This window comes from Pezoporus occidentalis, unplaced genomic scaffold, assembly GCF_034315485.1.
Source record: "Pezoporus occidentalis ecotype Australia unplaced genomic scaffold, CSIRO_AGI_Poc_V1 ctg157, whole genome shotgun sequence".
NCBI lineage: Eukaryota > Metazoa > Chordata > Aves > Psittaciformes > Psittacidae > Pezoporus > Pezoporus occidentalis.
The window spans coordinates 1143243-1165440 of NW_026913393.1; the positions used below are offsets into that span (position 1 = coordinate 1143243).

General features: G+C 40.2%; 1 protein-coding gene across 11 annotated transcripts in view; it reads right to left on the minus strand.

The window, feature by feature from the left end:
* KATNAL2 (katanin catalytic subunit A1 like 2) overlaps positions 1–22198 on the minus strand; it is a 34244-nt gene that overhangs the window by 7607 nt on the left and 4439 nt on the right. For 3 of the 11 annotated variants that reach the window (XM_062611758.1, XM_062611766.1, XM_062611765.1), the window contains exons 2-13: positions 19237–19307; positions 18475–18641; positions 17066–17108; positions 16491–16614; positions 15312–15422; positions 14732–14830; positions 14002–14079; positions 9101–9199; positions 8555–8618; positions 7161–7279; positions 4147–4238; positions 2150–2260 (exon numbers count right to left, since the gene is read on the minus strand). In XM_062611758.1, the coding sequence (XP_062467742.1) occupies positions 2150–2260; positions 4147–4238; positions 7161–7279; positions 8555–8618; positions 9101–9199; positions 14002–14079; positions 14732–14830; positions 15312–15422; positions 16491–16614; positions 17066–17108; positions 18475–18641; positions 19237–19307 (1178 nt within the window). The other 8 variants (XM_062611764.1, XM_062611759.1, XM_062611763.1 and 5 more) reach the window with 8 other exon arrangements.

Consider the following 22198-nt stretch of genomic DNA (forward strand, 5'->3'; position numbering starts at 1 on the left):
AATTTTTCCTTTCAAACCGATGTGCAGGAGAGGAGTAGAAAGACATGAATCCTCTAAAGACATCTGATCCTTTTTAATACTGCCATGCTGCAGCATTACATGTGAAGCTTTGGTGCTCACAGGATAATTTCAGAGACAATAGAAAGGTGCAAAGCACTGCCCAGAGTTTCTCTTTTTAAAGGGTAGTGATACTACAGTAACATCAACATCTATAGTGTAAAAAAAAACCCAACTGAATTATTAATATATTACTTTCAAACTTAAACAGCTACTATGTGTGTGAACAGTTGTTTTTCAGCATTTTGTTACACAACTGGAACACAACTGAGTCAAATTCTGCTCAGTTCCTTTCATGTAGATACTGTAACACAGAATGGGGTGGATTTTGTACTGATTTAAATTCATGAGTTTGTCCAAGACATAAATCCCCCAAACCAACACACAGACTCTGCTATTACTGCTATAAGAGCCAGTGATGGGTTTGTATTCATGCTGTTAGGTCAGGGTAGGAACCACCCTAACTTGTACATCTAACTTCTACATAAATTTTAGGTGTCCATATAGCTATTCTCCAAGTTAAAGGGCCTGTAAGCCCTGGGCAGGCCATAGAAAGTGGCAGATGAAAGCTTCTGGTTATGTTGCCACTTTGGCACTTGAATTTCAGCAAGTGGCTGTCAGAAGCACTGCTCTTTGGCTCTATGGGAAAGTAAGGTCTTATGTAAGGAAGGAAAATGTAGAGGGAAAGACAAGCTTGTAGAAGGAGGTATACTGGCTGTCTTCCCATGATGGACAGAAACTCCAGCCTTTACATCAGAGAAGAACTGTCTAATTCTCAACTGAGTTCTTAGGTATTTATTTCAATTTGTCTAATTTTAATGAGGGATACTGAAGGGTTAACACACTGCCTGTTTTTATGCAGCAAGTGTGTCTCTGTGCCTAACGGCCATTTCCCTTTGGCTTTCTTACATTCAGAAGAGAGAAATAACTAAAAATTACCCTCCTGGTACCTGGATGAGGCCCCTGCTTTGATTCACAGCACCACAAAATGGTTTCATGGATTGGTAGCCCAGGGACAGGTGGAATCTTGGGGCAGGCAGAAACCCAGACTAGTTTAGACTAGAAAACTAACTTCAAAACCATGCCCGTCATCAATGTGCTTTTAATTCCCTGTACAGCTCTTGGCTTCTACTCTGGAAAATAATTAGTGAGCTACAAATCAGATTGTTAAAACTAGCTGTGCTAGTTTTAACCAACAGCCATTGTTATTCCCATGTACTAACTGCAACCACTGGGGGTTGGACTAGAGGATGGGGGTTGGACTAGATCATAGAATCATAGAATAGTTAGGGTTGGAAAGGACCTTAAGATCATCTAGTTCCACCCCCCTGCCATGCGCAGGGACACCTCACAGATCCCTTCCAACCCTAACAATCCTGTAATTTGATGATGTTTTGTATGAAAGAGGAAGATATTTTACAATAGTTCAAATGAATGACCAAGCCAGATAAACATGCTGGCTCTGACAGTGGCCATGGCACATGACCTGGCCATTTTCTGCTGTCTGTTGGATTCCCCTGAGCATCCACAGTTGTTACACTACAAATATTACCTTCCCACCTCATCCCCTCCTGTCTGTCTTGCCATCAATACATGGCCTGCCCATTTTGAGTACAATGTGATGAAGTGCCATAGTTTCAATCTTAAAACTTTTATTCTTTTATTCTAAATGATGTTAAAGAAACTGGACCATTTTGTCCTTCAACTTTTCAAAGTCACATTTCACACAAATAAAATCCAACATTCCTACTTATGGAGTATCCTTCTAAGTACTAGATGTTTTAAGCACCTTACAGTTCCAGGCTGAAACCCTTCTTAACTTAAACATAGTAAATAACTTGCCTATAAAGTCAAATACTCCATTTTAAATATTAGCAGCTGGTAAGACCAGCATATGTTGACTTTATTATGGATTATTCTCATGTGACACAAATAGAAAGAATTGTAGAGTTTAAAAGTAAAAGCTCCAAATTAATCTTTAAATGCTTTAACCAAATATCAAGGCTTTTTCTGCAGAAGTCTAAATAAAATCTTTATCTGTGCTTAGAAGCTCATGCAAATGTATTCAAAATGTACTCTCTGGATCTCTTACCATGGCAGATTGGAAGCTGCTAAAACAAATACAAGATCATCAGATCGGGCCAAGCCATCCATCTGCACCAGTAATTCTGTTTTCATCCGTCGACTTCCTTCATGTTCACCACTACCAAGATTCAGAGAAATATTATTTGCTCAGTGCATTAAAGTAATCATCTTTATTTATACAGTGTCATTCACAGCAACTGAGCCCTTGTCACAGTTTTGCCCCACTTCAAAGCATGATTAAGCTCCATTAGCTAACATCTAAGCATTAAAAATCAAGCTTTCTAATGATTACTTAAATGGACTCTCTTCAGTGCATTAAAGTGAGGAGAACTCACTAGAATCCACAGAAAATATTTATTTTTTTATTCATATAAATCTCTACACAACAGTGATATTTACTGGAAAACAGCTAAAGTTTGGTTGATCTATGTAAGAGAACATTTTTAATGTGATAGTTGCCATTAAATAACTAACACAAGGCAAGCATATGGCAACTACTGGCATTTTTCTGTGAGTTAATGCTAAGTGGCCATAAGAAGATTTTGAATTCAGTATTTTGCAAAATGTTCTGTCAAAAGCAAACAGAAAAATATTCCATATTGTCCTGGGTTCCGCAGTAGCAGTTAATTCTAATTTAAATGAAAAATGGGGCAGAGACCACACGGAAGGGATCCTTCCTCAAAAATAGAAGGGGAACTTAAGCAAAGTGATAAGAACTCTGGCCCTGATCCAGGTAACCAATTTTGCAGGAAACCAGTTTGAACTCTTGGTCCCAGATGTGAAGTTCTTGGAAATTCCAGGATCAAACTCAGAGAAAAAATCAGAGTCTTAAATGGTAAAAGCTACAACTCAGGTTTAATGGCTTACTTCTGCAGAAGCATAGACACATTAGTGCCAAGTCAGTATTTAATAAGGATGTGTAAAAACAACTATATAATCTTTGATAAAAATCCTTACTAAAATACATAATCCAGTGATGTTTAAAAGTATTTATGAAGCCAAAATCTGGCTCATAATTAATAGCAATTAACTGACAAGTATTACAAGTTGTATCTTTACAATATGGCATACTGTATTTATAAATCTTTGTGAGTATATAATTTACAGTACATGAAATCCACTGTAATGGGCTTCTAATGGATATAGCAGTATTTTTATATTTCTCCTGCTTCTTCCTCATCCCAAAGCTTTTCAATCTGTTTTTAACAATAAACTGTCTATGCCCTGGATGACAATAATGACATCCTCCCATTTCTGTATCTGGAAGTCACAAGAACGTCACCTAAATTTGTCCCATTAGTCGAAATGTCATTCCACTGTGTACACCCATTTTACCCTGTTACATCTAAGCCTGTCCAGTGTCACAACATCAGCTGCTTCTTACTCACCTCAGACAAGTCATCTGTTGTTTGCCCCCCCCCCATTTCTACTTCAAATCCCTCATCATTTTAAAACACAGCACCACTGGTTACACACTCTTGCACTTCCCTTGTTCTACCAGTCTCACTGAACCCATAGTCCCTTGTTAATCTTACACAACCTTTCACACTTGTGTTTCTACTGATCTCATCTATTGTGAATGGAACAACCACTGTATCTTGCTCTTTAAATCCCCACAGCATATGCAATACTTCCATGAAGCAGTACTTTCAGAGCTGAATGATAGGCATTCTGACAATAACACACTGTGAGGCTCTGACAGCTGACAACAGAACAAAAGAAAAACTGCTTAATAAAAAGTCAAGAAAATTAACCATTAGCACTCAAAGTAATTATAATGTCAATAAAGTCTAAAAGACATGTCTTTCAGGGACACAGTCATGCTCCTGTTGAAGTCTATAGGGTAGCCTCAGGCTCTAGTTTAGCTAAGATTAATCTCTAACAGGTACACTCTGTGATTAAACACTGGTCAGCACCTGAACACACACACAGAGTATTGAAAAGATACAGTAAAAGGGAGAAAAATATTCTCCTAAAGCCATAGTAAGTAGTCTCATCAGTTACCCAGAAGCAGTGCCTCTTTGACTCATAACTGACTCCAGCTCATCCAAGAAAATTGTGGAAGGAGCATGGTACCGGGCAAGCTCAAATAATACCTGTTTAGAGAGAAGAGTAAATGTGAAAGAGAAGATAAACTTACACAAAAAGGCATTAAGGACCACTGGACAGAAGATAAATTTAACAGCACCCATTTTCTAAACTCCTAGGACAAAAAGGGGTATCTGCTGGGAAAAAGCTCTGGGTAGGCTGAGCGTCCCTGAGTCCTCTCAGATTCTCAAAGGTCTGTAAAGGAAGTATAAAGAACACAGCCCTGTAATCCTGTCTCTATATGTATACAGAGATAATAAATGCATTCATGGGACCTCACTTGGATCATTGTGTACAGCTGTGGTGTCCTCAACATAAAAAGGACATGGAACTGTTGGAACAAGTCCAGAGGAGGCCACGAGGATGATCAGGGACTGGAGCACCTCCTGTATGAAGACAGGCTGAGAAAGTTGGGGCTGTTCAGCCTGGAGAAGAGAAGGCTGTGTGGAGATCTCAGAGCAGCCTTCCAGTATCTGAAGGGGGCCTATAAGGATGCTGGGGACTGTAGTGACAGGACAAGGGGTAATGGGTTCAAACTTAAACAAAGCAAATTCAGGTTAGATATAAGGAAGAAGTTCTTTACTGTGAGTGTGGTGAGGCACTGGAATGGGTTGCCCAGGGAAGCTGTGAATGCTCCATCCCTGGCAGTGTTCAAGGCCAGGCTGGACAGAGCCTTGGGTGACATGGTTTAGTGTGAGGTGTTCCTGCGCATGGCCGGGGGGTTGGAACTGGATGATCTTAAGGTCCTTTCCAACCCTAACTGTGCTATGATTCTATAAATATTTCTGGATAAATCCTATCAGAGTATCCTGTGAATAATGGGATAGAATAAAATGATCATCTGAGAATTCTGGGAACTCCTCAATTGTTATGAGACTAAACATATATCTTTTGTTGTTGCTCCATTTGTAGTTCGTTTTTTTTTTTTTAATATGGATTTAAGAGAAAAAAATACAAGTCATCTGAACCACGATGAAAGAAAACGGACTGGTTCTCTTGATAAGAAACAAGAGTTCTTTTGTTTTTCCTGGTGAAAGCAAACATAATCTTTAATAAAGATTAAAAAATAGAGTATAAAGCTGATACAAAAAATCTGGGTCTGCCATTTGGAGAAAGAAATTTCTTCTGTATTTCTGTGGACAGGCTCGTATTAGAGGTAAGAGCATACTGTCAGTTCTTCAGTGAAGTATTCTTAGAGTTTTTAAATGAATATCACTAACAATATATATTAATTCAGCACTTTCTAATCTGAACACTTAAAAAAAACCCCAAATTTAAAAAGATGATATGTATCTTCTACATGTTGGATATGAAGCACAGGGTTTAAATTATTTGCCCAGTCTATATTTTTATTACAAATCTGAAATATAAAATCACATCAATACAGCCAAGAACTGAGGAGAACAGGTTGAGTGGACATGCCTACAAACGACTACAAAAGCTCACTTATCCTTCACACAATTTCAGAAGACTCCTGCTCCAGCCTCATGTGAATTCAGGATATGAATTCACACAATACTTCTCTTAGAGCTGTCCTGATCGACAATCTTATTTCATTGTTGGACTCTGCCAAAAACTCAACTAAGGGTAAAATGCTACAAATTCAGTATCACTGCAAACGCTGCAGCATGTTTGCAAAAACCTTTTGGATGATGGTGTCAAAAAACAGACTGTCCCTTCCCTATTCCTGCCAGAAGGGAAACTTCTAGTAAGCTACTGAGACAGATTTCAAGAGGATCAGTAACACAGTAGGTTAATGTCAGAAGAAAAATGTGCTATTTTAAAGGACACAGGACATATGAAGAGTAATCATGTTGCAGACATTGCCTAAAATTCAAGAGAGATTAACAATGCTTGCAATGCCATTTGCCAAGCACAATCTGTTACGGTTATTCACTCTCAAGAGTTCTGTATCCATCCGAAGTGCAGCTAACGAGATAAGCATAAGGGAAGGCAAAGAGCTTATGGATTTCTCACACCAAAATGGTGGACATTTATAACAGAGATGTTATATTGGGCAAGGATGCTACACCTGAATCCCTGAATGTTTCTGTACCACAGCACAGCCATGCATGCTAATTGCTAGGCTATATGCAAAAATACATCTGCCCATTTACCACCAAACTACCTTCTTTAAAATATCATCACATCTGCATTTGACTGTAAGATCTCTGTGACACAGGAATTCTTTGCCAATTCTGTGCCCTAAGAACTAAGAATAGTAGTGAATTTGGGAATCTAAGTAACGTTTTCTAAGGAGCCTAAGAGCCAACCCTTGCAGAAAGGTTATGAAGTGCTTTGAAACGGTCGCTAAGCAGACACTGCTTTACTCAGGAGCTCTGCTTGCCTGTCTGTTATTCAGTGAGTCAAGAATAGAATCACAGAATCATAGAATATTTAAGGTTGGAAAGGACCTTAAGATCACCCAGTTCCAACCCCCCTGCCGTGGGCAGGGACACCTCACACTAAACCATGTCACCCAAGGATCTGTCCAACCTGGCCTTGAACACCACCAGGGATGGAGCATTCACAACTTCCTTGGGCAACCCATTCCAGTGCCTCACCACCCTTACAGTAAATAACTTCTTCCTTAAATCTAACCTAAACTTGCCCTGTTTAAGTTTTAACCCATTACCCCTTTTCCTATCACTACAGTACCTAGTGAAGAGTCCCTCTCCAGCATCCTTGCTGCCTTCATCAGCTTCATCTTACACTACAGAACTAGAATTCCACAGCAAGAATGCATTGTGAGACACCTACAGAAGTGATGTTATTCCCATTTGAAGAACAAGATACATACGTTGTCTAATACAGGAGAGATTAGGAGTATCAGATGAATACTCCACTGTCCAGTTCTGTGTTAAACTCCAGTTCTTTAAGTGGGAACCTGATGTTTGTTAAAGTACAAGAAATGACAGAATAATTCTTACCCGGACAAGTTTTTCTGAATCACCCCTCCATTTGCTGACAATGGTGGATGCTGATATGTTGAAAAAAGTTGTATTGCATTCTGTGGCAACAGCCTTAGCAAGCAAAGTTTTCCCAGTACCTACAAACAACAGTGTTTAAAGATTTGTTTAGACTCTAAAGACTGTTGATTCAGTCTTTAAAGAAATACAATGCAAACGTTTGAATAATTCCCCTCATTATACTACCAGTCAGATAGAAACAGTAAAATAGGAGTCATAGAAACATAGAATGATGTGGGTTGGAAGGGAGCTTTGAAGGTTGTCTAGTCCAATCCCCCCCAAGCTGATCACGAACATCTTCAACTAGATCAAGTTGCTCAGAGCCCCATCCAAGCTGACCTTCAGTGTTTCCAGGGATAGGGCATCTACCACCTCATGTCTACCGCTTGTGCCAGTGTTTCAGAGTCACTCACTAGCCCGAATCTCCCTTCTTTCAATTTAAAATCATTACCTTTTGTCCAGTCATACAGATTCTACAAAAAGCCTCTGTCCCCATTTTATTGTAAGAACACTTTAAGTAGTGAAAGGCTGGAATAATGTCTCCCCAAAGCCTTCTCTTCTCCAGGCTGAACAAGCCCTGCTCTCTCAGCCTGTGCTCACAGCAGAGGTGCTCCAGCCCTCAGATCATTCTGTGGCCCTTCTAGGATTGCCTGGAGAAGCTCAGGTAATACAGAGCTGGAAATGCATTCCTCAAATTCTGAAGTACTACATGCTGAAATGGTTTCATGCTTCGCTGCCAAGTACATCTAACGATTCACAGGAACAAATGGAGTTTACTGCAGTGACAGTCTTTGCAACCTGGCTCTGGAGGTACTTGTGCCCTCTGTCTCTTTCCAGTCATACTCATGGTGATAATGCTTGTGTCAGAGTGGAGCACAGGGAGCAGTGAAACTGTGCTGACATGAACAACACTCAGCTAGCACAGCAGAGAGCAAGGCTTTCACCCCATTTCTAAAACAACCCCCAAACACAAAAGAAAGAAAGAAAGGACAAAGGACACCTCCTTAAGGAGGTGAGTCCAGAGTTATTCGCATTTCATAAGATCAGGTCAAGCCAAACTTGATTAATATGGTCCAAGCTGAGTGAAAACAGAGATATGAGCTCTCCCTCCTCTGAACAGTTAGTGTAAGTACTGGTTTTGGAAGGTTAAGGTGTAGAAATGATCACGGGTTGTGAGAAAGGAAAATGGACAGGTCTGAGTGCCAGAGATAGACATAATCATCCAACACTATCTCCTTTTATTTCACATTAGAGAACATGTTCTTCATTAACACATTTGATCTAATTAGCATCAATGATTTAACCATGGGACAAAACAGGAAGCAGTGATAAACAGGGTATAAAGCTCTCCATACCTGGTGGTCCATACAGCAATAATCCTTTCCAAGGAGACAGAATGCCAGTAAACAGCTGTGGGTACTGTGGAAACAGAAAAGTAACTGAGGATTAAAAATGCAGCAATTATAAAAAATGCAAGGGACTCTAACCCCTACCTCCACTGCTCCTAACGTGTTCAGGAAATGTAAGAAATTTGAAAAGAGGGGGATAAAACCCCTCCAAAACAATCTGTGTTTGCTATTTGAAATGTGGTTTAAATGAATTCTTCAAATGCAATTGGTTTGAGATTCTCTTCTTTAAGCCATTTTCCACTGAATTAATACAGGCCAAATCCAGCACCTCTTACCAAAAACAACACCCAACACTAATAATTCTAATATTGAAAGGCCATTTTCCTGTAGGAGAATGGGTATGCCATTGTCAGATGAAACAGGAACAGAAACAGTTTTAACATAACTGCCTACAAAAGCACAGAAATAGAGAACCCTAAAACACCACCATAATTACAAGGAAAATGCTAATGAGCCAAGCAGTGGTTTTCTCAAAACTATTTTGCTCCTTACCCTTATAGGATAAACAACTGCTTCCTTGACCAGTCTTTTAGCCGTATCCAGCCCAATAATATCATCCCACTTCACGTTTGGATTATGGAGATAAATGTCCTGCAACATACACCACATCCTGTTAGTAAAATTTCTTGTGCATTTGGATAATAATCTCTGGCAAAGTAAAAGAATTGACTCAGCTATAAAGAGTGCTATTAAGTGATAGAAACCATATTATTTAACCTTATGTCCCGGGGACCTCCCAGAAGGAAAGCATACACAGCAATCATTTCTACAGAGCTGCTACATTGTGCCTTGCTTCCCTTCAAGCCCCTAGTTTCCCTAAGAGTATATATACTGCTAAATGTATATGCTGAGCAGATCTGTTTCTCAGATCTGTTTTCTGATAGTTGCTTTTAGTAACCAACTAACACATGAAGGGCTACCACAACACGAACCTTCACTAACCCTAATATTTTGTCTCTTACACTGGCAAGTATTGGATGTTTAAAAAGAAGTGTAAGCAACAGGAGTGACATGTTGGTTCATATTTACATTCACCAAAAATCTGCAACCAAAGGACTTTGATAATTAAAATTACATCTTAGTCTTTGAATTCAAACACCCTCTGACATTCATTCTTAGGTGAATTTCTCTTACCTCTGTTTTGAACATGTTACTCTGTAGTAATGAGTTCCACAGTTTAATCATGTGCAATATGAAAGTACTTTTGTTTGGTTTAAACTTGACACTCAGTAACTTTATGGCTGCACCTATTGCTTATATTATTACTTATAAGTAACAGTAAAAAACTGCTATTTACTCACACTATAGAAGACTTTATATGTTGCAGGAAAAGCTGTGAGAAACTCTAACAGGAGGAAAATATTCCCCTAAGCATCTATCAAAAGATAGTCGGTAATTAGTCTATGCCCTGAAGCACTCACTAAATTAATTTCATTTAATTCATCAAACTTTCCAAATCTTCTATGAATCTTTACATTTGCCTTAGCAATATTCTGTGGCTTTGAGTTCCAGAGACTAATTGTTCTGCACAGAATATCCTATCCTCAGTACAAATACTTTGGATAAGTTCTGCTCTCCAATGAAAACAGGCAGTCCCCAGAGACTGAAGAAAAATTATGTGCTTATATCCAAGGGGAAAATATGATTTAATACAATTAGGGAAAATATTTATATAGATTACACTTTCCCTTTTTATTAACAGCAAATTAAGATGAATCAAATTTCTGCTACTAAGTAGAGACTTCCATAACTGTTTCCAAATTAAATTAGATTGTATTGTAAAATAGATACCATGTGCTATTTATTTTTATTGATTTACACAGTGTTGATTACCATAGCAACTAGGAACATACTAGCGCTCTTTACAAAACATACCATAATGAAGGTTTAAAACAGTTTACAAAACATACCACAATGAAGGTTTAAAACAAGCCTGTTGCTTCTTTCTAAGGTAGTAATAAGAACAACATTCTTCTAAAGGTATACCATTAATTAAATTTTATTTAATTAATTAATTAAATTTTATTTAATTAAATTTCATGTAATGAGAATTGAATTGAAAGTAATGAGAATTTTCTTACTTTAAGGTTGGAAATTTCTTAAGAGGTCAATTCTACTAAAGTGCAAACGCAAAACTTGTAGACCAACAATTTCAGCCATATATAGCTATAAAAATCAGTCAGCAAAAGTTTTACAGCTGGTTTTAAGTATGTGTGAGCAAGAGCTGATACCATTTCTGATGCTTATAGAATGTTGTCCTGGGTTCAGCTGTAGCAGTCATTTTTCCCCTTCTTGGTAGCTGGTGCAGTGCAGTGTTTTGACTTTCAGCTCGGGAACAGAGCTGATAACAAGCGATGTTTTGGTTTGGCCAAGGACTTTGTGAGCCTCATGCTCTGCCAGGGAGGAGGGGAAGCCAGGAGGAAGCAGAGACAGGACACCTGACCCAAACTGACCAAAGAGGTATTCCATACCACAGCACGTCATGCCCAGGATGTAACTGGGAGTTAGCCGGAAGGGCTGGGGGACTGCAGGGTTGGAGGAGGTATCAGTGAGAGCTTGGTCGGGCTGGGGGGGCGAGTTATCGGTCGGCTGGTGGTGAGATGATGTATTCTCTTCCCTTGTTATTTCCTGTATCATTATTATCATTGGTGGTAGCAGTAGTGATCTGTGTTATACCTTAGTTACTAAACTGTTCTTATCTCAACCTGTGGGAGTTGCATTCTTTTCGATTTTCCTCTCCATCCCTCCGAGAGCAGGGGGAGGGCAAGAAAAGGGGGGGAAGTGAGCGAACGAATTACCTGACTGGGTTTAAACCACGACAGTTCTTTTTGGCGCCCAACGTGGGGCACGAAGGGTTGAGATAACAACAGATCTGACCGGATTAATAGTCATTCGTCACAATGCTGATTTATTGGCTCTCAGAGTTGTTTTGCTTGATCTCGCAGCTTCAGAATGTTGTAACTTACGTAGAGCCGGTATTTGCTGTGATAGTGTTTATCAAGTATGGGGCTTGGGCTAAGGTTCTGGTCTCACTGTGCTTTATGGCAATGGCTTGTAATACGGGCGGGCTCCAGCAGCAGGGCGGGACGGACGTGGCCGTGGACTTGTACCTGGCTGTCCGGCTGCTCTTCACCGTCCTGGCCCTCACCCTACTCTCCATCTTCGTGAGGCTGCGGGGAGCCGAGGGGGAGCGGCCCCGGGAGCCGGCGGCAGCCGAACCGGCCCGGGAGAGCGGCCCCGGGGACCAAGCGGCGGCGGGAGCGGGGCCGGAGGCCGCGAGGGGACGGCTGCGGGTGGAGGAGGTCGGGGCGGTCGAGGAGCGGAAGGAAGCGGCTGCCGAGCAGCGGGAAAAGGCGGCGGAGGAGCCGAGCCCCGCGGCGGAGCCGAGCCCTGCGGCCGAGCCCAGCCCCGCGACGGCCGATGGCATTTCCCGGAAGCCGCCCGCCGAGCCCCAGGAGGATGCAGGAGACCACGCAGCATTTCCCAGTAAGGCAGAGGAGGAAGAGCTGGACTCAGGAAAAGAGAGGCTGGCGGTGGGAGAGCCGGCAAGCACAGCAGCTACACCAGCCCCAATGACAAGTACAGCAGCATCGTTTGAGAGTTCTGGAGGTTTTGAATGGCCTTTGAGTATCCTTGGGACCTGCCTGCTGATTGTGATGGGGATCAGCATGTTGGCACACACACAGACTGTGTTCTACCCACAACCATTTTGTCTGATCTCAAAAGTTAAGCAGAGTCAGGTTTGGGTCTTGTCTGGGGTTAGACGAGGATATGGGGGGACCAAGAGATTTTCCCCAAGGCTGGACAGTCATGAGTGGCAGGGTGTGTGGGACAGTATGGGCAACTATCTAGTCCACTGGGCCCCTCCAGTGCTTTGGAAGCGTCGGAGATGGAAGGCAGTTGTATGGAGTCCCCAGCAACAAGCTGCAGAAACTGCTGAAGGGGACAGTGAATTATTTTGAGCCTGGTGGGCCCATGGCACTTCAGGCCATCAGAGCAGAGATGCAACATAGAGATGGACTCATGATCGAGGGGTGGACTTAGCAATGGACACTATTGCCCAGGTTATTCACGAGTGTGAACACTGCACACAGTCTCTCCTGCTCTGGAAGACTGTTACAAGAGATGGAGCCTGACATCATGGACCAGATGGACACAGCAGCTTTATAGGGACTGGTACATGCACTAAGTTAAGAGTGCACCGAGATAAGAGTGATGGTATATTGAAAATGTGGGATCTGAGCCTGACGTGAATGGTATGGAATAAGGGGTGGATAATGTCCTGGGTTCAGCTGTAGCAGTCATTTTTCCCCTTCTTGGTAGCTGGTGCAGTGCAGTGTTTTGACTTTCAGCTCGGGAACAGAGCTGATAACAAGCGATGTTTTGGTTTGGCCAAGGACTTTGTGAGCCTCATGCTCTGCCAGGGAGGAGGGGAAGCCAGGAGGAAGCAGAGACAGGACACCTGACCCAAACTGACCAAAGAGGTATTCCATACCACAGCATGTCATGCCCAGGATGTAACTGGGAGTTAGCCGGAAGGGCTGGGGGACTGCAGGGTTGGAGGAGGTATCAGTGAGAGCTTGGTCGGGCTGGGGGGGGCGAGTTATCGGTCGGCTGGTGGTGAGATGATGTATTCTCTTCCCTTGTTATTTCCTGTATCATTATTATCATTGGTGGTAGCAGTAGTGATCTGTGTTATACCTTAGTTACTAAACTGTTCTTATCTCAACCTGTGGGAGTTGCATTCTTTTCGATTTTCCTCTCCATCCCTCCGAGAGCAGGGGGAGGGCAAGAAAAGGGGGGGAAGTGAGCGAACGAATTACCTGACTGGGTTTAAACCACGACAAATGTAAGAGTCATAACACTATCAGATACTGTGATACTCCAAAGACAAGTGCCTTTTGGGTTTTGGAAAGTGATGCATGCAAAACATTTACCGGCTTCATAGCCACTGATCCCCAGTAGCCCAGGGCGTGTTTGCTAGACTGCACCTCAACTCATGAGTGAAATGAAAAGAGGCTGACAATATTGGAATTCCTTCCAGGTACATTAAATAATAGTTGATATTAACTAATATATTTAAATATCTCTTTTCAGTGTTGTATATAGCTGTAAGAACAAAGGGAAAAGCTATGACAGTGTCATGGGTACAGCATGATTAGATTACATGTTGCCCATTAGAAAGGAATGGTCTTAATTACTTCCTCCCACTGGGAATCAGAAAGAAACATCATTACGTACAGAAATGACCTGCTGGGAGTTGCATGATAAGAAAATATCCTGCACATTCACGAATAAACACTATCAGTGACAGTAGAAAGAAACAAACAGAATTCTCAGATGACAAAGATAACCACGATCTCTATAAAACCAAAATGGAGATCCAATCTTACTTTGCTTACAACTGTTGCAAGTTCTCTCATCTCACCAGTCATGCCAATAAAAGCACTAAGGGGTTTTAATAATCGTTCCTAAAAAGAAGACAAATGTAAGTTCTTGTCAGACCTCTGTTATTTTGAAATAGATAAACCATGAAATAGTTTCAAAAAAGCTGATACATCATAATATCTACTTTGAAGGCTGTAAAAATATAGATAATAATTAAGATTTTGTAGTAAGCCGTATTTGCAGTAACTCTTCTCATCTGAAAGAATCTAACCCTGAAGTAACATTAAAATGAGCAGCACTCTTACTGCACATGTCCTAAACATGCCCTACGTATATTAAGAGGACTGAAAAATATCACTAGGGGTCACTGCACCATCACATTCTGTGTATTGACAGTTTGCAGACTGCCACCACCCAAGTTGGATGCACCGTCTGAGAACCAATGGCTTGTTTCAAGGAGTTATCAGTGAAAATTTCTCTAAACCACCCAAACTCTGTTCTTATCTCAGCCAAGGCAGACACTAAATAACATACTGAATTCAAAGGAACCAGTATTTCACCCTCAGAAGTTCTGCATGTTTCTGCAGTATGTTTTTGGGATGAACCCTAAGGCATCATTCGTATTTCTTGTCTTCTTTCATGTTCAATGACAACATTGTTGTGGTATTTTATTTTGCTCCTTGTTACGTAAAACTGATGCTCACATTCATTGGAAATATGAACAGAAACACTTACTGATGGATCCGGGTCACAGTTAAGGCTGTTCAAGACTATTCCATTTGATGATACTTTGACAGCATCCTGAATCATCCCATGGAAGTCAGTTACCTGGCCCTAAAGGAGAAAATAATGTTGTGATAGGCTTTACAATGATGGTAACTATGTTGTTAAAACTGCACTGGTCCAAATTTTGCTTGCCATTACAGCAATGAATTTCCTTACTTCATATATGGTTTTAAATATGGAAAAAACTGCCCCCAGAATCTATAGTAGCAATGGGAAAAGAACACACATTTCAGTCATACAACCATTTAAGTGCTGAGCCTCCTATCATCTCATTCAGGAATTTGAAATTTATCTTCAATTTTAGCTATTACCACTGGGTTTTAAAACCAGAAATATTTCTTCTTCTTGATTATGTTTGAAACACTATTTAATGCAAAGAATTAATGCCCAAATAATAAAATTCACCCTTTGGCTAATTATATATGAAAATTTTATCTAAAATTACATAAAAAAGCTGGTATTTAATATTTGTGAAAAACTCTAAGATAAGTTTCTTTCTACAAGCATATTTCTATCATAAATCACATACTAGGTTTCCACCAACCCTTCTTGTGTGAGTGCCATCTCCTCCACTTTTGCTGATTGCTGAGATGTTTAAGCCAAAGTCAGACTGCTCCAGAGTAACTGCACTGTCATTATTCTAGAGAAAAGTAAAGTTTAAAACAGACGTGTTACCAAATAGATGAGTTGCAGCCATTCCATTATGGGTATTATCTCACCTCTTCATACATACCCAGACAGACCATATCATTACGTGGAAATTGCAAGAGTAATCCCGTATTTGTCAGACAAACACCACAGTGCATTTAGTTAGACTTCCTCTAACTGGTGACTGCAGTGGTGAAAACTATGTCTCTGGAGCTCAGCATTCAAGCTATTTCATGCATGGAGCTCTCAGTTTAAGTTGCAGGTATCTGCATTTTACATAGCTATGAGAAGAAACACAAACAGTGGAAACGACATCCACATATAAGGCACAGCATGTCAACTCAGAAATGAAGAGGTTTTTCAGATCCTAAGTTATTTTGACATACACCACAGCAGCTATTGCTGTAAAATCAAAAATCTAATGCTTGTTTTTTTGATTTTTTTTTTGAAGGGTGAGAACTGGTCAGAGATGAGGTGCTCTCTGTGAAGGAATATAGACAAGGACCTGAAAAAAACCCAGAGGTTGTCCTTCACCTAGCTCCTCAAAAGCTGTAAGAGACATGGTGCTCGCCCACCAACCTGCTGTTCCTGCTCCATCCTCTGTAAAGGATAATAATAAAGTAGTTTTGACACAATCTTACCAAAATGAGACTCACAAACCCAGAAATTACAGAGCCAAATTACTCCCCCAATCTCACACCTTATGCACTGTGAAGATGCTTAAAACTGACTGCAGACTTTCCACTTGCTTGGCTTGTCCTGCTTTCTGGCACTAAAGGATGAATCTAATGGGAAAACTCTGGTTGCTTTCCATATATGCTGGATTATATGACTCTTTTTTCTCTAATTTTTGCTTGTGACATGCTCCCCAAATCACAGCCAGGAAGCATATTCTCCTTGCATCAGTCTTGCATTCATAATCCTTAAATCGCATAATTAGTAAAAAGTATTAGTAACATAATTATTAATTGAGCAACTCACATCCTCTCGCTGCCTATAGCCTCTCAAAATAAAGTCACATTAATTTCAACGACAGTGCCAAGATAAAACACATGCAAACCTGGCTGGGGCTCTTCTTGGTGAAAGATTTGAATTCTGCTGCACTTCCAGATGAGGTTGTTAACAATGGTTGTTGCACTGTCTGATGTCTGAGCCTTGGGAGGTTATGAAAAGAGCTTGCTGCCCTAGAATTAAAATAAAATAAAATAAAATAAAATAAAATAAAATAAAATAAAATAAAATAAAATAAAATAAAGAAAGATTTTCACAAATTTTTTCCTTCAAAATACCAAGATTAAAAGGCAGAGATTTCAACTAAAGCAGTGTCGAGCTACCTTTGCTCCCACTGAAGTTAAAGCATCAATTTCAATCACAGCGAAGTTCAATCTTACTGCTTGCAAATACGCCACCCCACCTCAGCCACACTGCAAAAACTCTGTAAGTTGTCTGGATCTCCATTGGGGAAATAAGTCTCTGCTTTCCTCTAGCAGATACAGAAAAATGTGCCACAGAGTCAGCAGTGTGACTCTACACTTTAGTATTCCAGTGGTACCACACCATTATTTTAACCATGCTGCATATTGCTTTTATAGGAAAATTTTCTGCACAGGAAAGAAAACCATATATTTCTCTTACCTTCTTGGTCTTCCCCTAGTTCTCAGCTGTTGTTTATTTTCTGCTGAGGCAAAATTAATATTAAAATGGAAAATAATTAAGGATATAAAAAAGAGCAACTTGATTTCATTTTCCTCACCCCATTCAAACATACTTTTGAGCACACAGTAACGACTTTGGAAATACTGCATAAACAGGAATAGCATGATTATAAGCAATATAAGCTTGCAAAAGTGTTTTGAAAAAAAAAATGATATTGGAGAGAGCAGTTTGGCTTCGGGCTTGTTAAATTTTAGGTTCAATTCAGTCTTTGGTTTCTTTCCTTACATTTTAAAACCAATATCATTTTCAATGTAAGATGGACACTACCAGAAATCAGATTAAACACTAACTTAAACTAATTTAATATACCACATGGAACACCTATTTAATGCGAATATTTTTTTTTTCATTGGGAAATAAGAATTTGCCTTACTTGTCTTAATACTGATTTTATCATGGTTCAACATACCAAGACAGTATAAATGCCACATTACAATGGCGGTTATCAAACTGTTTCTAAGTCATTTTACCTATATAGGAAATTTTTTGTGTTTATCAAACATTTCATTTACCTGTGATCTGAAAGTTGTTGGAAGCCATATGAAACAATGACAACTGCTCAGAGATGTTCTCTGGTCAATCTTCCCCTTCTCTGATAACTCGTATTTTTCTTACAAGACAAACAGGTACAGATGTTGGTGTTCTCTGTAGCTTTCAAGCTTTTCAAAACTGATTCTTACACAGTAGTTCTTATGGCTTCTATAAGTTATATTTTGTGCTCAAGTACAAAACCACTCAGGCTCTCAGCTTCATAACAGAATGCTCATATTCTGATTTGCTTTATTCTGTATCATTCATTAATAATTCAGACTTCAAGTCCTTTGGAGCAAATAAACCTATTACTTTTTTGGCACATTACCTTTAGGATATGAAAATGTGCAAAAGAGATGGTTAATGAGATGAGTGATGATAAACTTTTAAGCAATAGTTTGGATGAGCTAAGTTATACTATTTCATTAAAGTGGTTTAATTTCAAAATTAAATCCAAAATAGAACAGACTTACTACGGTCTTCCCAGGAAAGGAAAGTGAATACATCTATGGCACAATATTTTGCACTTACATGGCATTTTCCATGATCAAAGCAGTTTTAAAAAGACAGAAAAATACAACCTTCTTGTTCCTCTACAGAAAGAGAGAAGGAAGAGCAGAAGAGCTCAAAGCCCTATGTCTCAATTCTTACATCATATGTGCTAGAACTATAGCTCTGTAACTGTATGAGTTCAAACATTAAATGCTGATATACAAGAGAAGTGTGGTGAGCACATCAGGCAAATACACATTTTAGGCTTTGGAAACAGTCTTTCATTTTGGAACACAGTCACATACCAGTGTCCGGGACCTTTTTGGTAATTTTAGGATACTTCTGAAATTTTACAAAGTAATAGCTTTCATATTCCATCAAAATTGTCTCAAGATCAATGTTGTCACAAACTTCAAAGCCACGTAAACTTAATTTCGTCTCTTGTTCCAAAGCATATGCAGCATCAACGTACCTGGTAATTAAACAAAAACAAACAAAACCAACAACTGTGAATCATTATCTTACTCTGATTGTTGAAAAGGCAAACAATGGCATTAGTGTGCGTATGGTATTTTTAACCTGTCCCCAACTACGTTTATTATAAAAGCATGAAGTTCTTTCCTGTAAGGGTGGTGAGGCACTGGAATGGGTTGCCCAAGGAAGTTGTGAATGCTCCATCCCTGGTGATGTTCAAGGCCAGGCTGGACAAAGCCTTGGGTGACATGGTTTAGTGTGAGGCGTCCCTGCCCATGGCAGGGGGGTTGGAACTAGATGATCTTAAGGTCCTTTCTAACCCTAACTATTCTATGAATCTATAAACCCCATTAAAAAAACCTTTGCTGATTTATCTGAAATATTTTTAAATTATATAGGAAATTTTTGGTCCAGAAACTGAAATAATTTAGCAAAGTAAAGAGCCAAGACATGTAATAGTAGTTTAACTCTTCCTCATATGAAACCAAAAGGCCATGCTGTGAACGCACCCAACAGAAGACAGGACACATCACAAGAGGTCAAACATGCACAAACCTACAAATGTACAACATTATTCTTTAAAAAGAACATACCCTTTCTCCATTAAATAATGCAGAATTAGAATGAGGAGATTTTTTCGACGAGCTTCTGTTCGCATCTCATCCTGTGAATTAACACAAAGCTCTGGATCAAATGTAATATTCTCTTTATTGCTGTAAACAGCATCTAAATGTAGCCTGTGGAAACAAACAAATTAAGACAACAGCATGCAAGAACTGTAAAACAACTCACTGTTAATAAACACAAGGAAAGCTGGTTTCAATGTAATTTTTCTTACACATTATCAGGGCTACTGAATGGGCAGAAACCTTTTCCTAGGGAAGAGAACATTACTTTGAGGTTGCAAAAATAACTTACTTCCCTTACTATGGCTGTGGATTTCCACCATGTCCAGGCTGCTGCGGATTTCAGGGTAAGACTCTTGCAGACCTCATGCACAGTGTCTCCAAGGGCTGTGCAAGGAAACCTCATGCTCCAGTTTGGCTGTGTCCTTCTCTTTCAACTAGAAACACACCTTCTGAGTGCTTGGAGAAGTGCGGATGGAGAACAGGTATGGGATCTGCATGACTACACTACAAAGACCAGCTGTAACGCTGCTGGCACCTCCCATTTCACAGGCCTTGATACATAAACACATGTGAAATAGAGCACGTGAGGGGTTTGTAGTTTGGGGTAACACCATACTTGCCTGATTTTAACATATGATTGAACAAAGTCAGGTCCCAACATGCGGAAATTTTAATATGGAATTAGTCCCTGGATTTCTCCACACTGACTGGAGAATCCAAAGTTATTCACAAATGGCTCAGTGTTAAAACAAGGCAGCATGAAATACCTTCACCATCATTTAGAGAACCCACATCTGTATTGAGTACAACAAAAGGGGCAGTGGAAACAGAAATCTTGCAAGATACTAGAATAAAGCCTTAATCTGATGAAACATGCCATATATGCCAAGTGTCTGCAGAGAAACCCTGAGACTCTAGGGTTGCAACTGAAGTTGCTATAAGGAGAGCTCTAAAAATCAGCATATTGGCTTTGATCTGCCTCATCAGGATTTGAAGCTGTGACCACAGGAAAAGCAGGTATGGCCAAACCCACATTTACGATAATAAATAATTTCCTTTCCCTTTTAGGGTGCTGGCATTCAGCACTGGGACCTGCACTCGATGATCCTTATGGGTCCCTTCCAACTTGAGACATTCTATCATTGTATGATTCTGTGATTACTTACAAGGACCCAGTGTGAGCATGAAAGGGTTCAGTGGACAGGGAAAGAGCAGTAGTTTTTTGTTGATTACAGAGCACATACATATATACTTCATCACATTGCACAGCAATGCATACACAGACTCCCAATTCCACCGAGTTTCCCTCCCTTCTGTTCCAAATCAATCAGTGCCTGCATCCATTCCCAAGAAAAAGCCTAGCCCAAATGTTAGGAACCTACAGGTGGCAAACCCACAAATCTTTGTCCTCTTCATACTGGAAGCAGAGCCCCAGCATCTGTATCTATGGCTTCTGTTGCTCTCTGACAGTGCCTGGCACACAAACAAGCCAAAGAGTTAGTACTGGGCTTGTTTTTAAATCCCACAAGATGCCTAAAAGAAATATTCACATGGAAAGACAATTTCTCTATCCTTCCTGGTCTCTTTGAAGGAAGCATCTTTATTGGAAATTGCAGATACTGAAGAATTAAGGTGCAAAGGTGCTTTTGGGTGATGTAATTTGCTGCAAAACCAACTTTCATCTTTTTGCATGCTGCTCCTTTGTCAGATTAGACCTACCTGCTCCCTCTGCTCTGGACACAGCAGTGGGTATCATATAGTGCTCTGCTGCCGATTTAAACACTTGAGATAGCACAATCAGCTATTGTTTTATTTTAAAACTAATAGCTCTCCGTGTGTTTGCCAACCTGTAAAAAGCACCGGGTAGAGCAGGCAAAAGTTCCGTCTAGCAGGTATTTTCTGGGATGTCTGCTTCAGACGTGGGGCCATCTAGTGACACAAAGAAGAAAGGGCTGGGGTTTGCTTTTACCAGTGTTTCCGGGGAAGTGGAAAGTGCGTTGGCATTTCACTTACAAATAAAAAGACTAGTAGAATCTTCATTCTGGTTTTCTAGTGATAAAACTCAACCTAGCTGCAGAAAAGGGAAGAAATCATATCGCACTTCTAGCCTTTACGACCTTTGATACCCCCTTCATGAAAGTTATGTGGTCACTCTGCTTCTGACTCCACAAGAAGCTACAAGACCTTTTTTTACAATTTACCTTTCAGCAGTGGTACAGAGATGATTGTTTTAAACCATCTGGGGGAGTAAGAGTGCCGTGTAAATGCTTGAGTGAACTAGACAGGCTCATGAGAGGTGCTGCAACAAGAAATGAACCAATTCTGAGAACCGTCATTAGCAAAGAGAAAACATTTACTCCTGGGAAAGGATCTTTTCCTTCCTACTGTTCTTTGGTGTTTGGAAAACAGATTTTGAATTGTGGACCTTTTACCATTTCTCCTGGATGATCTGAATCTTCTGAAGCAGAGTTGGAGGTGCAAGAAGGAAGCTGGAATCATCACTCCTGGACAGTCCCACCTGTATGTTCTACATGCAACTGCTTCTGCTGTTTTATGCTGAGAAAAATTAGCTGTTGTGTTTACTCACATATCAAAGGGCAAGATCACAGCTACTCTGAATATTTAAAACATACTGTGAGAACACAATGGTTGCAACAGAAGACAAACACATCAAGCGTTTCGTGTTTAAGTATTTACATTAATACTCTGACATGAGATGAATTGCATCTGCCTGACAGGGCTCACAATCCATGCTTGGAACTTTCCTTGAAAAGAATTTGTATTCTGGTGTATCTTCTGCTGCTGTTCATCCAACTAGGTTACTTCTGCTATCCCTCAGGGCATTTGAAATTACAGTGATGGGCAGCATCTCAAATACTGTAAGCAGAGATTTGCTTTGGGTATAGGATAATGCTGTGCCTATCCA